Source organism: Cervus canadensis, chromosome 27, assembly GCF_019320065.1.
Source record: "Cervus canadensis isolate Bull #8, Minnesota chromosome 27, ASM1932006v1, whole genome shotgun sequence".
NCBI lineage: Eukaryota > Metazoa > Chordata > Mammalia > Artiodactyla > Cervidae > Cervus > Cervus canadensis.
In genome coordinates, this window is record NC_057412.1 from 47,661,548 (window position 1) to 47,676,052 (window position 14,505).

Here is a 14,505-nt window from a genome sequence, read left to right on the forward strand (position 1 = left end):
CCCAGCAGAAAGTTCTCTGCTGCTTCTGTTAGAAACTCCTGAATGTTTTTACCAGTCTTCTCCGAGGAACAAGAAAAGTCAAACAGTCTTTTGGAAATCTATTCCTGAAAAGAGATTGGGGTGTTTTTGTTTTCATTGTTGCTTAGGAAGCCACATGTGTTTAACTGGGGGTGTGATTTTCTACAGGCTAAATCAGTGGTACAACTCTGGTCTTTCCCCCTCTCCCTCCCTTAAATACCGGCCTGTCAGAACCAGATTATCTGGGCTTGTTTTATTTGGAACATGCCAGCATAGTTCATGAGCAGTGAAAAATTCCACAACTGTCAATCTTCTCTGAGATTTCTAAATGAGTATTTTAAACCTTTTTATCACAGAAAATGTGCTGTTTAGTTACCTGTAGCCAAAGAAAATTCACTCTGTATTGGCAGTTCTACTTTTATAGACTTCTTTAAGAAAAACATAGGTAATTATTCTAGGTGGAAAAAGGTGGGGGAAAGTCCCAAGGGACCTAAGGAGTTATAGCTTGCATTTTCATATTTCTCTTTTGGTTATCCCGAGTATCTAAAAAATTCACGTCTTATCAATAGCTTTCTGACAACAACTGATTAGTATCAGATAATATCTATAGTTTATTAACTGAAATGAGAAAAGACGCTGTCACTAAGGGAGGAGCATCACCCGCAAGCCATCACCTTTCACTGCTTTGTTAGAACTTGGTGATGGCCTTTTTCAGGGCGGCCTTTCTGATGATCGTCTGACTGTCCTATTTGTGCTTCCCATTCTCATACATTCCTCCAAGACTGAGAAAAGAGTCTTAGGTGAACACACCTCAAGTACACTTCTCAGGCAGCAGCCTAACGCGATAGCTTCTGGTGAATCGGTACTCAAAGCTGCTCCCTTCCCATTTTCCATCTCCCAAGCACAGCAGTTCCCCTGCAGCTTCTCCCATCTGTTTGGGTTGCATCTTAGCTAATAAATCTCACTATAAATGAAAGCCGGCAGCCAGCCCGGCTTCCAGCAGGCACACCGCCATAGCTGTGGGGCCACGTAGAGGCAGTCAGCAGCAGTCCTCGGACTTCCCAGCTTTGCTGGTGGCCTTTCTAGAGTCGTTTGTGGTTTGCGTTAAAGTCATGTTGCCTCTCTGCTGGTGTGTACTTGGAAAACCGGCTTTACTTGTCTCTTTGAATGTTTTGTCTTCATCCTGGTCAACTGTCCAGAATTTTTTTTCGAATCTTCAGAATACTTGTTTATATCTTCTTTGTGTGTTAGTCGCTCAGTCGTGTCTGACTCTTTGTGACCGCATGGACTATAGCCCACCAGGCTCCTCAGTCCACGGGACTCTCCAGGTAAATGTGTGTTTTAATCAAGTACTGAACTAGTCAGTGGGCTTCCTGCATGGCACTGGTGATAAAGACCTCACTTGCCAATGCAGGAGGCAAGAAGAGATGAGGGTTCTATCCCTGCTTCAGAGAGATCCCCTGGAGGAGGGCACAGCAACCCACTCCAGTATTCTTGCCTGGAGAATCCCATGGACAGAGGAGCCTAACAGGCTACGGTCTATAGGGTCAGACACGACTGAGCAGCTTAGCATGCACACAAATTAGTCAGTAATTTTTTTAAATTAAGTTTATGAAGTTATCAATATAAATTACTAATTTCTATAAATAAGCTTGCCTATATGTATGTGTGTATACACACACACACACACATATACATGAGAATCTTTAGAATGAAAAACTTGGATGGAATATGTTTTGTGTTGAACCTAATAAAAAATTCCTGTGCCAATGGAAAAAACAGCAAATTCTCCACTTCAGTAATACTCTGCTATTTTTTATAATGCTTCTACTTTTCTAAGGTAATAACATAACCTGTCATGTGAGTTTACTAAAAAACCTGTGTTGGTAAATCTCAAGCATTTCTAAAAAGTTTTCTTTTTAAACATTTACATCGTGTGCTGATTGAGTCTCTCCCCTCCCCTCTTTCATTAGCTCAACAAAGCTGGATGAAGAATTTGAAAAGAAATTCAACAGCCTCCCTCAGTATAGTCCTGTTACATTTGACCGGAAATGTGTACCTGTCCCAAGGAAAAAGAAAAAGACTGGAAATATGTCTGCAGAACCGACTAAAACCAGCAAAGGTTAGATGTATGCCATACCTTCCTGCAGCGTGGTCAGACTCTGAAGCCTCTTCTGTCTGCAGCTCCCTTTAGATATGTACTTGGGTTTGCAGTTGAGGCAGCAGCAAGTTGGAATTTCGGTTCCTTTCTAGGGTTATCTTGGTTCCTGCCTTACTCTTCTGTCTCTCCTCTTCTTCCTAAGCCTCTTCAGCCTTCATCCTTGGGCATCTCAACCTATACATTTGCCCTTAAGTATGCAGGTCTTAATTACACACGGTCTTTGACCTTCTTGTCTCCAGAATTCAGATTGGGAATGTTGAGCTTTTCTTGAGCAGGAACCGTTGGCTGAGCCCAGTTCATCTGTTTCTCTGTGTGTCTGCACCAGGCTGGACTTTGGGGCAGTGAAATCCTTCCATTCACCTAATAAGGAGATTCCATTCTTAACTGGCAGTTCAACCAAATGAAGAGAAAACTCCCCATAATACTTTGGCAATATAATTTTTATTGGTTTTATTAAATTTGGGGAAGTGCTATGTACATATTCTTTTTCAAGAATATCAGATTCTCCTCTTTGTACATCAGGGAATATTTTTAAATTGTCAGTGTGGCTTCGGGGTTGGGGAGTCTCAGCACTCATGAGGGCCAGCACTGCAGTTCATTAGAGGGGTTTTAAAGAGTGGGGTGTGCGTTTTCAGTGGTCACAACCCCTGGCACATGTGTATGGCAGAGGCTAGAGTTCTAAACATCCTAACCTGTGCAGGACACTCAAGTACAATGAAGAACTGTCCTACACAAAGCCACAGTACTGCTCCCAGTGCACAGCTCCTCTTCTGAGTTTACTTTAGGCCTGGAAGTTGGTAGGCAAGTAAGTATACCTTTAGTTTTCCACACAGAGGTGAAAAACTTCATTTTACGGTAGCTCTCCAGTAGGGGTAGTGAACAAGAGATGAAGAACTAGTGTCGGGGTTTGTTGTTTCCAGCATCAAATTCTGAGCAGGATTTGACGGCAGAGTTCTCATGATTACCCTGTAAAAGAGGCAACCTATTGCTTGCTCTGTGGCAATTCAGAATACTTCCCTTTTTGTGTATATTTAGCTGAATGAATAGATGAATGGATAGGTAGAAAATGATATATATCTTTGCAAAAATCTTGCTAAAATCTAGCAATCATGGATAATGATCAAAGATAAATAGTAACGAGTGTATATAATTTCATGGATTTGGGGGAGTCCAGAAGGTATATATGTCTAGGGAAAAATTATATCTATGAAGAAACCTAAACCTTTCTCCATCAAGATCTAAAACCCCCACTGTACACTGAAGCTGAAACAACAAGAAGACCTGTATCTCAGGGTGGATCTGAAAAGGTGAGGAAAATTCCCCCTTCGTGATGAAAGGTGGGAAGGAATGTAAAAGTGATTTTAGAATTAGCTCAGTTTTTCCGCTGTGGTTAATAAAAACAAGTCTGATAAATAAAGAACTGAAAAAGAAATATTGCATCACCAGGTTTGCTCATCTGAGAAAATAAAATAAGGTTGTTTTGAGATCTTCCAAGATAGGTAGGAAAGAAATAAAGCAGGCTGTTGACAGGTAGGTAGCTGAGCACCATAATGGATTACCGAGGGAAATGACAGTCCTTGTGCCCTGGAGATATCTAGGAATAGGCAAAGCAGTTCATGAGCCCAAAGATGCCAGGTACCGTGAACCCCCGCAATTCTTGGATTTAAAGTTGCTGATAAATACCTGACAGACTAATAAAATGGAACTTAACTGATTGATGTGCATGACATATGCTCTTCCTCCACTCCTTGCAGTTGGAGACATTCATTTCAGAGCTCTGAAGTTGGCTGAATTATCTATCAGGGGCTGTAACGATAGATTTATTTTTGTAAAGCTATAAAGCTCTGAAGTTAGGATCTATTTTCATGAGACCTTCTCTTGGGTGTTGGTTGTCTGTTATATGTTTTCCTCTCCCAGCTGAGATTAACAGTGTTTCTTTTGATGTGAAATAGCTTTTTTGGAGCTTTGGATTATACTTCATACAATATCATCTTAACTCTTCTGTTATGCCTCTCAAGCCACAAAGTCCCTGGTTCTTAACACAGTGTACCAGTAATTGCATAGATAGGAAGGCTGTCAAGACCTTAGATTTTGCTCGTTCCAACTTGTGGAGCAAAATGCAATTAAAACAGAAATAATATATTCTCTATTTAGCAAACTAAAGAAGTAGTATTTGTAGTTGATTATAATTTGGCATTAGCAGCGCCAGTGTACTATCCTACAAGTTATTAATGAAATTATCATACCAGCTGTGCTGTAATTGCCTGATCTTTAGAGGATAGAGGAGATTGTTTTCTTAGAGTCTAGACCCTTTGCATTTTTGCATAATGAATTGTTCAAAGCAAACATTGTGAGTGAGATCAGTAATTCTTCAGTAAAGGAGCATGTTTTCATAGGAAACCTCATTTTTTCTCCAACAACATTTGTCTGTATTTTATTTTCTCCTGTATTTGTTATTCAGCATTTATTATTATATTTTTCCCTACCTTATACTAGGTATTTCTTTTTTTTTTAGCTACTCCAGGTTATATAAAACATATAGAATTTTTATGAAATGTAATTTCTAGAAGAAATATTTATGTATGCATTTATATAGTTACATACCTCAAGATCATAGGACCTAGTTGGGTTTATACTTCTATTTTTCCAATGGTCTTCTTATTTATATCTGTATTTCCAAGTGGTCTTTCCCTTTTCCATCATCCCCTCTACTGTCTCTGCTGTGTATGTAATGGGTCTACCTTCCTCCAACAAGGTCCAGGCTACGTTATAGTAGGCTTAGTATATAGATGTTTTAGGCATAGAATCTCCCTTTGCTTCTAAGATTATCCAAGAAGTTATCTATCGCATTCACAATGCAGGTCAGCTGCAGTAGCCCATCTTTATAGTGTTTTCTGGTTTATCTCACACAGTTACTTGTATATATTCAAATGAAAGCTTTGAATTATAAATCTAAATTTAATTGTAGCTTAGGAGATTTGTTTTGACACATTATTTTAAGTATACTGTTAATGTGTGAAGCACTTTTTACAAAAGTATCAGAAGTCAGAGTGCTCTGTAAAATAGTAATTTTCAAGCAAGTAGGGTCATGAAGAAAAAGTTAATTGAGTTCAATTTGGAGTGTTTAAATTATGCCCAAGCTTGACCCTTGACTCAATTTCTCCTTCCTTATCTCTTTTATCTTCTCACATTGTTTTTTAGCCTATTAACACACATACTGTTGGTCTTTCTCATGTTTTTCTAATTTACACTTACTCTGCAAGATTCAAATTTCCACTGTTAAAGAATTTGAAATTTTTGAAAATCACAATGGAAATAAAAGAAGCAGGTTTACAATGTTAGAGATAGAAGACAGAATCCCCTGTTTGGGATTGAGCTGACCTGACCATGTTAATAGTGTTCAAGAGCTGAGATGTGATGAAAATCAGGCCATCCCTTTCCCATCAGAAAGTGAGAGCTTCCAGGTTGGGCAGAACTCTTGTTTCTTGCCCTGTAGCTATTTGAGAGTCTTCCCTGTCCCCAGACATTTTCTGAAGCATGGTGACAGCACAAATTTGCAGGTATAAAAGATATGCCTAATATAATCCTGAGTTTTTTTAACAAGGCATGCATGTCTAGCCCAATAAGGTGCCGCCTCCTCAATGAATCCTAACTTGATTGTGTCTCATTTACTTGAACTTATTCCAGTCCACAGATTCATATGTCCAGTAGCCACTTTGCTATAAATTATTACAAAGGAATTGACTGTTTCATTGGCCCTTCATTACTTACGTGTTCATTACCAAAATGACAGCCTTGTCTTAGGATAAAACCTCTGCTCTTTTTATAGCTTAAACACATGAAACTATAGAAGCTGGACATTGTCACCACCATTCAAGTAACGCCTAACACTTGTTTCCTAAAGCAAGCAGTTCTCCAAACCAAGGTTCTCTTAATCCACCTCACCTGCTGATCTTGAAAAAGTGTCTTACCATACTAATACTCAAAGGGCTCTGTGTCACTACACTTCTCAGCTAAAACATGTCCGTTTTTCAGCAAACCATGAACAACATTCATGTTTTGAAAAGTTATTATCCGTGTCTCTATGGCACCCCTCCTACCCGCTCAGATTATAGTTTGTCTTTGCTATTTTTTACCCAGCTGTGAAGTTGGGGTGCAAAAGAAACTGATACCTTCAAAATGCAGGCCACCCTGCCCAAAAATGTTAGTGAAGTCCTAAGCTAGTTTATATGCCAGCAACAGGTGATTTTTGGCATAAGGAAGTGGAAACTGGTACCAACAGTCTTTGAAGAGGTTTGGTAGGAAGATGGGAGAAGGAGATGGCATGGTAACGAGATGGTGGTTCACGGAAAGACAGTTGCCACCTGTTTGCTTTCTGGAAGATTCCTTCTCAATTCTCTTCTCTGTTTTTGACTTCCTACCTTCTTTTGCCTCCTTGGGCATTTCTATGTTAATTAAAATTAAGGAAAAATAGTAGTATATGTGCTATATATTACAAATTTTGACTTTATTTTCCTTGAACAAAATAGCAAACATGTATTCCGTACTGGTAGACAGGAGTCACATTGTTCCCTTCTTGACTAAAGTTGCTGCTTTTCAGTAATATCCTTGTATCTTATCCTCATATCAAACTCCTTCAAGTTTGTCACTTTCCTTTTTATTTGAACTTGTCGTGTGCTTAGATTTGTTTTATAGTCCAGGATGGCTGACAGCAAGGCTGTTTAAAAATATAACTTTACGGAAGCTCTTCTGGGTACTAAACCTCCCTGGATGTTCTCTTTTTATGTTAAAATTGACAAGCTCTATATTAAGTTTTGTCCTTAAATTATATGTTTTAGGTTTCTCCGAGTATGGTTGGGTCTGAAAATATGTATTCTTTTCTTCTTGCTTAACCCATTCCATACATGAAATCAGTTTGTTTCTGTGAACCATTTCCTGATCCCATTGTCCTCATAGATGGTGATGAACAAGAATCACTCTCCCTGTGAGCCGGCACCTTTTTGTTATTAGATTATCTTCCGGTGGGTTGGATCACTGCATGAGGATCACTAGGATCCTTATGATCCAGAGAAGTCTCAGAGTTGTTTTTCTGCTTTCTGCTTTCTTCTGCTTCTGCTTTCTTCTGCTTCTGCTTTCCGTGATTGCCCGTGCATCTGTCCTTCATGTGCACCAGCCTACAGTTTCCTGGATTGTATAAAATACCTATGAATGATGGCAAATGGGCTATAAAGAGTACCTGTAATATTAGTGTGTATCATCCACATGATATATTGTCTTTATTTGTTAAATTTATCTTCTTTCCCTTTTCATTCACTTCCCCCCAACCCCAAAAAAGTTTTCTGTTTCCATTTCAAGCCACTACCACCCAATTCAGAATATTTGTTATTGGTTATTTAGAAGGATGACTTGGCATAGTCCTCAGAGATCACTTGTAAACCTTTATGTTATCAGTAATAATAGCAACAGCTGTCATTTCTTGAACTCTTTATTTATGCATCCAGTGTTTTAAGAGCTTTATTTATTCATGCAACAGTATTGTTGAAAGTCAGTCACGTGTTAAGCACCATGCTATGCGTGTAGAATATATCTCTGAATGAAAACAAAGAGCCCTGCTGCCATGGAGGCTGCGTTATAGTGGGGGTGCCAGACAGTAAACCAGTCTAAACAATGTTTCAGAAGGTGAGCAGTAATGTGGAAAAAAGAACAGGTTTGATAGAACTAGGTCAAAGATCAACGAAGGAGAAGACTTGAACACTGTGCAGCAGCTAGACCCAACGACATATACAGAATGCTCCACGCAGCAATAGCATCATATGCACGCTTCTCAGGTATACATGGAACAGTCTCCAGAACACACAGTATGCTGGGACATTTAACAAAAGGGATTGAAATAATTGAAATTACGTTTTCTAACTGCAGTGGAATGAAAGTAAAAATTAACCGCAGGAGAAAATTCAGAAAACCCAAAAGTAAGTGGAAATTAAACAACACAGTCTAAATAACCAGTGAGTCAAACAAGAAATCAGTAGGCAAATATGAAAATACTCTGAGATGAACAAAATGAAAGTATAGCATGCTGAAATTTTTAGGTACAGCTAAAGCATTACTTAGAGGGAAGTTTATAGGTATAAATTCATGTACTAAAAAAGAAGAAAGGTATCAAATCAATAACCTAGCCTGTCTTGAGACACTGTTAGCAGAACAAACTTAACCTAAAAGTAAAAGAAAGGAAATAATAAAGATTAGAGAGGGGATTAATGAAATGAAATTAATTAAATAAAGAAAAGGAAAATAATGGAGAAAAGTCATTAAAACCAAAAGCTAATTCTTTGAATACAAAAACAAACTTGAGACACATTTAACTAGACTGACCAAGAAAAAAAGAAAACAAGTGAAATAGGGATCATTATTACCAACCTCACAAAAATGGAAAGGATTAAAAAGGAATACTATGAATAATTGTACGGTGATAAGTTAGGCAACCTACATGAAATGGGCAGTTACTAGAAAAACACAAACTACTGAAACTGGCTTAAGAAATACACAATGTGAATAGACCTATAACTAGTATAAAGATTGAATTTAGTAATCAAAAAAGTACTAGACCCAGATGGCTTTACTACTGAATTCTTCCAAGTGTTTAAATAATTAATACCAGTTTTTCAGAAGCTTGCCCATAACATTAGAAGAGGAGGGAACACTTCCCAACTCTTTCTAAGAAGCCAGTATTACCCAAATGTCAAAACTAGACAAACATATCATACAGACAAGAAAATCCAAAACTGCAGACCACTCTCTCTAACACATGTAGGCACAGAAATCCTTAACAAAATGCCAATAGGCTGAATCCATGTAAGAATTATATACTGTAATCACCTGGTGTTTTACGCCAGGAATGCAAGGTCGGTTTAACATCCAAAAATCCAGTTGATGTAATACACCGTAGCAGTAGGACAAGGACAACGAAAAATCCACAGGATCATCTCAGTAGATGTAGAAAGAGCACGTGACAAAATTCAGCGCCTTTTCATGATAACAGCCAACAAACTCAGAAGGGAACTTAAAAATCTGATAAAAGACATAAAAGAAAAGAAAGAAAGAAAACTTTGCAACCCGCATTATGCTTACTGGTGAAAGATTGAGTGCTTTCCCCCTGAGACAGGGAATAAGACAAGGATGTCCACTCTCACCATTTCTATTCAACATTGAAGTGGAGGTTCTAGCCAGGGCACTTAGGGATACAGAGAATATAGATGCAGGGAGGGGTGTAGTAGCTAAATGGACATGAGGTTTATTTTTGAGGTGGTGAAAATGTCCTCAAATTGATGACGGCTGCAAATACCTGTGAACATAAAAACCATTTAATGGCATACTTTAGATAGGAGCACAGATAGTTGCCTCTGGCAGAAAGACAGGGCGCGTGGGTGCGGATCTGGTAGGTGGGTGGATGCAGCGGGAGCGGCTTAGCGAGCTTCTAGTTTTAAAGTCCTCACTTCAACCCTGTGAGTTAGGCACTGTTATTATCCCCATTTACACGTGAGGAAACAAGTTATGTAAAATGATTGTCAGTTTCACATAGGAATATCATCAAAGTGTAGAAAGCAACCTGCTTTGGGGAGGTCAGTGCTGAAATTGTTGCCATTTCTGATGGTGACTGAAAAATCCCAAGTCTCTTTTCTTTATCTGAGCAAAACTAAGATGCAGTTTGAGACTTCTGCCCATTCCCTACTCCCCTCCCCCTGCCACCCTCCACAAAAATGTCTTGACAAGTATTTTTCTATTTTTAAATCAATCTTTTCTTCCTAGTATATCCTCAGAATAGGGTGGAAAGCTATCTAATGCTATCAGGCCGACCTGAAAGTCATCCTCAAAGTGCTGTCCTTGTGAAGATCAGTTTCTTAGGAGAGACGAAATGCCCGTGTCATCCTTGCCTTCGTGATAGTGAGGAATCTAAAGTAAAATCTTCTGTTTATTGCAGACTGCATATGTACATCCATTTGTGGCTGTGGTCTGCTATAGTCCCTACATCTGCAGTTCCTGCTGAGGGAGTCCCAGCCCTAATGGAGACTTCTGGTATATACATTTCTAAGGAAAATCTCACTGGTTTTTCAGTAAATCTAGGGAAGGGGGCTAAGCACGAGTTGGATGAGAAAAGATGCAAGATGACATTTCTTTGTGAATCAGTTTGCTTATTCCACAAGTTGGGGGAGGGTGTAATTGTTTAGAGACACGCAGTATTTTTTTTTATGAAGCATTGTAAATTTTAAATATATTTATATTAATATTGTCTGTAGGTCCTTTCCAGTCTCAGAAAAAGAACTTATTCCACAAAATTGTCAGCAAATATAAGCACAAAAAGGAGAAGCCTAATGTTCCGGAAAAAGGTATTGGTGCCTTCCATGCTCCATTAAGACTTCTCGGCCACCTCCGTTGTGGATTCGTCTTTGAGTGACGCTTCACTGCACCGTCTTGGCCTTCACCCCCCCCCTCTGCTTGCTTCAATGTCATCAGCTCCGATGCAGGCACATTCATTATTTCTAGACTCTGCAGCTAATTGCAAAGAGGGATCTTTTCCACTTCTGTACTCAAATCCCTTATTTGTCTCTAGTTTCAGAGTTCCATATGAATCCTAAAACTGCCTTTTTTTATTTGTATTTGGTACATTTTTAAATTTAGTCTTCATGAGCTCTTCTCCACTCATTTTCTTTGACTGTTCCCGTTTTTCTCATGTTTGGCAGCCGTCAAAGCAGGACCACATTTCCTGCTTCCTAAAATCTTCCCAGTTTCATATTCATATGAGAGTCCCACGGTTTCTGCACTTTCTCAGACACTTGAGGATCCTTGTCAAGGGGGATTCCACTCCTACGTCGTAACCTGTCTCTCCTTTTTTCTGTCTGTATACTTAGCTTGTCAGGCGCTTGCCACCTCCTTCAGTCACATAACCATTATTTCCAGAGGGCGTGAGAGACGTACGCACTCCGCCCTCCCTTTCCTCTGAGCGTCGGTGTCATGGCCACGATCTGGATGGGCCCTTGAGCCTCTTCAGGGCTCATCTGCAGACTTCCCTCTCTTCAGTTCAGGCCTCTGTTCTCTGACACAGAAGACAGATGTCCCCTTCTGGTTCAGTACAACCACATGTCCTGGGAGTCCGTCTTTCTCTGCATCTCCTGCATGTCAGTGTCGTGGCTGCCATGAGCCTACTCATCCGATGCCCATTTGCATCCTACTTGCATGGCCCGATGTGGAGTCCCTCGTGTTTATGGAATGAGGCTTTAAATGCAGCTGTCTTCCGTGTGTGGACGTACATGCCTGAGTGTTCCTGTGTGTGACCTTTTACTTAATTTGGGTTCTATTTTCACCTGCATTTCAGCCTCTTAGTTTTGTTTTCTATGTTGGTATTTATTCTCTGCTTTCAGTGGAGAAATACCTCTCTTTAGGTAAAATGTCAGCTTTTATCTTGTAACCAATCTCTAGGTTAATCTCGATTAAAGTCATAGAAATTATCCAACAATGTGTTTTATAAAATGCAAATTTGTTTACTTTTAATGCTTTTCTGATATGGCCTAATTAGTTGGCAAATGTAGTTTTGAGAATTCAATAGTTGAAGTAAAATTCTATTTGTTTGTGTCATAACGCTTTTTTATTGAGGTGGTTTTGTGGATTGTCTTATTTTTATAGTGTGTGTGTCTGTACTAGGAGTAGAGGCTTACTCTCCTTTTCTGTTACTGCTTTTAGGAAGTGGGGATAAATGGTCAAGCAAGCAACTCTTCTTGGATGCCATTCACCCTACAGAAGGTAAAAGAAGCAACATTCATTGTATCGTTTCAGGTAGAATGTGTTGGAAATGGCGTAATTTTTGTAGATTTAAAAAGACATCAGTTTATACAGAATTAAGCAACAGCATTAAACCTGTTATTTTTTAATTTTGAGCTATTTTTAATTTTCAAATCAAAATTGATAGTTTTTTTTTTTTTTTGCTTTTTTGAGTCTTTTAAATTATGAAAATATGATAACACTATTACCAGAGACCTGGAAAAAACAGAACAAAGTTATATATAGTTCCACTAGGTATTACAATTATTTTTTAAGTAGATAAATTAAGATTTTTAGTTGGAGTTCAATATCAAACTCTAAAAAATTAATGAATAGATAGAAAAGTGGAAGGAATATATTAGATCTGAAAAGCACTATGAACCAATTCAAAAGTGACAAAATTTTATCCTACTGATGGTCAGGCTGTGTGTCCTGTGGAGTTTAATTTGTGAAAGGGGGATTTTTAACCACAATAACCAGAAATGAGAGGGTTTTTTGTTTTTAATTCGGCTGCCTGGGGTTTTTAGTTGCGGCATGCGCTGGTGTGCGGTTTAGTTGCTCCGTGGCATGTGGGGTCTTAGTTTCTCGACCAGGAATTGAGCCTGTGTCCCTTGCATTGCAAGGCAGATTCTTAACCACTGGGCCACCAGGGAAGTCCCAAATTAGAGGTTTCAAACCTGGATATATTCAGTGTTGCAGTTCACGTTGCGAGAGGATGCTCTTGGGAAGTCAGACAGAGCCGCACAGGGCTCTTCTGGATGTGGGAGCCCTGCAGAAGGGATTCCTGACCTGGTCCTCCTCCCCAGCCCACTGCCCACTTCCTCTTGACTGTGATCAAAGGGAATGTCCCTGCGGCTTTTGGTAGCCAAAGAAAAGCCCCATAGTGACTGGTAAATGTTAGAGGTGCAGATTTTATTTCAAATTTCCCACAGTCATCTTTATTTGTGACTTTATCTAATTCCTCTTAAGTATTGAACTTACAGGTAAATGATGATTTTGCGGTGGGTAAAGAGCCATGTGTCCACGCTTCCCACTGATGCTCTTTTTCCATTTAGATATTTTTAAAGAGCCAAACATTTTTCCAACGTGTCATGAGGAGTCACTTCATTTGAAAACTAGGAGAGATCTTCGTGATCATCCTTTGATCTACCCCTTTGGTTTATTTACTTATGGCTACGAAGGGGAACTTGATGAGCAACTCCATGTCTCTTGATTCCCAAAGGAATCAAGGATTACACTCTCATTCCTTTGTTGAAAGAGAAAAAATTGAAATACACATGTGACCTAAGTCATTTATGAAAAACACTCATGTTTTAAAGATATTTGTCAAAAATATTCAAATTTGAGTTCATTGTTAACATTAACTTTTGTTGTTTGATTGGCACACGTCACATGAACTGCATGTCTGCTTTTATGTCATTTTGCTTTTAGAGAAAACGCCAGCAATACGTCTCCTTTCTGACTTATTCCTTCACATTCCCAGCCTCTGTAGAGTATCATTTCTGCACTTGGCTGGCGAAGAAAACATGGATTGTTGTGCCACTCTCAGCGTTAAACCCTAACATCCCTAGATTGATAGACATTCATACTTGTGTATTTTAAAAATATGTTCTGCACAGATTTGATAAATGTAAGGCACTGATGAACTATCAGAGGAATCTGCAAGAGGCATTTAGGACAATATTACTCTTTTCTTGACATGATGCTGTTCTAAATATTTTAATTTTAAAACAATGAAAACCCTACCTCATCTAAAAGGAGGTATCACAGCATGTGCAGGGTGGTAAAAGAGCGAGCAGGTAGGAATTAGGGGACCTGATTCCTAGTCTCAGACCTGCCACTAATGCGTGGTTTCCCGGAGGACTGACCCTTTAACCTCATAGGATTCACTCTCCACATTTGTTCTCTATTGTAGGATATGTGTGTTTAGGGGTGGCATAAATGAGAAGGCACAGTAATACATGAACTGTACATTTCATTTCCCCTCTAACACTTGATGATTTTATTATTGTGGTACCTTTAGTGAGTGGTATAATGCTGAAAATACCATATTCTGAAGCCCTAATTTTCTGCCATTTGGACGGGGGAGATGTAAATTAATTTTGAATCTTCTAGGCAGTCGAAAGGGTTTAGTTGGAAATATTTATTATCTTTGATATTTAATTATATTTATTATTAATGTGTATGGAACGAAACTTTGGAGAATAGGCACTGAAAATTACACATCTTTTAGCGTAGAGTGCAAATTCATTTTACGTAGCCAGACAGAAAGGAATCAGTTTGAGCCCTGGGAATTAACCAGTAATTTAAAGTGACTTTTTGTTGTTTATTTTTATACCAACCCCTCCATTTTATTGTTCAGGTGGTGACTGTGTGATATGTGTCCACGTCATTCCTTGTTAAAACTTTATCTTGGAGATTATAGCTATATGAGGACAGAAAAAGGAAACCATAATCAGGACAGTGTGTAGCACGTGTAGGCTATCCTGGGCAAAGGTTAGACAGACGTTAGA

The 14,505-nt window shown here is 39.0% G+C and overlaps 1 protein-coding gene across 13 annotated transcripts in view; it reads left to right on the plus strand.

The window, feature by feature from the left end:
* BBX (BBX high mobility group box domain containing) overlaps window positions 1–14,505 on the plus strand; it is a 299,562-nt gene that overhangs the window by 265,834 nt on the left and 19,223 nt on the right. For 12 of the 13 annotated variants that reach the window (XM_043448957.1, XM_043448958.1, XM_043448959.1 and 9 more), the window contains 3 exons: window positions 1,992–2,140; window positions 10,474–10,563; window positions 11,915–11,974. In XM_043448957.1, coding sequence (XP_043304892.1) covers window positions 1,992–2,140; window positions 10,474–10,563; window positions 11,915–11,974 — 299 coding nt within the window. The remainder of the gene's footprint in view (window positions 1–1,991; window positions 2,141–10,473; window positions 10,564–11,914; window positions 11,975–14,505) is intronic. The other variant, XM_043448969.1, reaches the window with a different exon arrangement.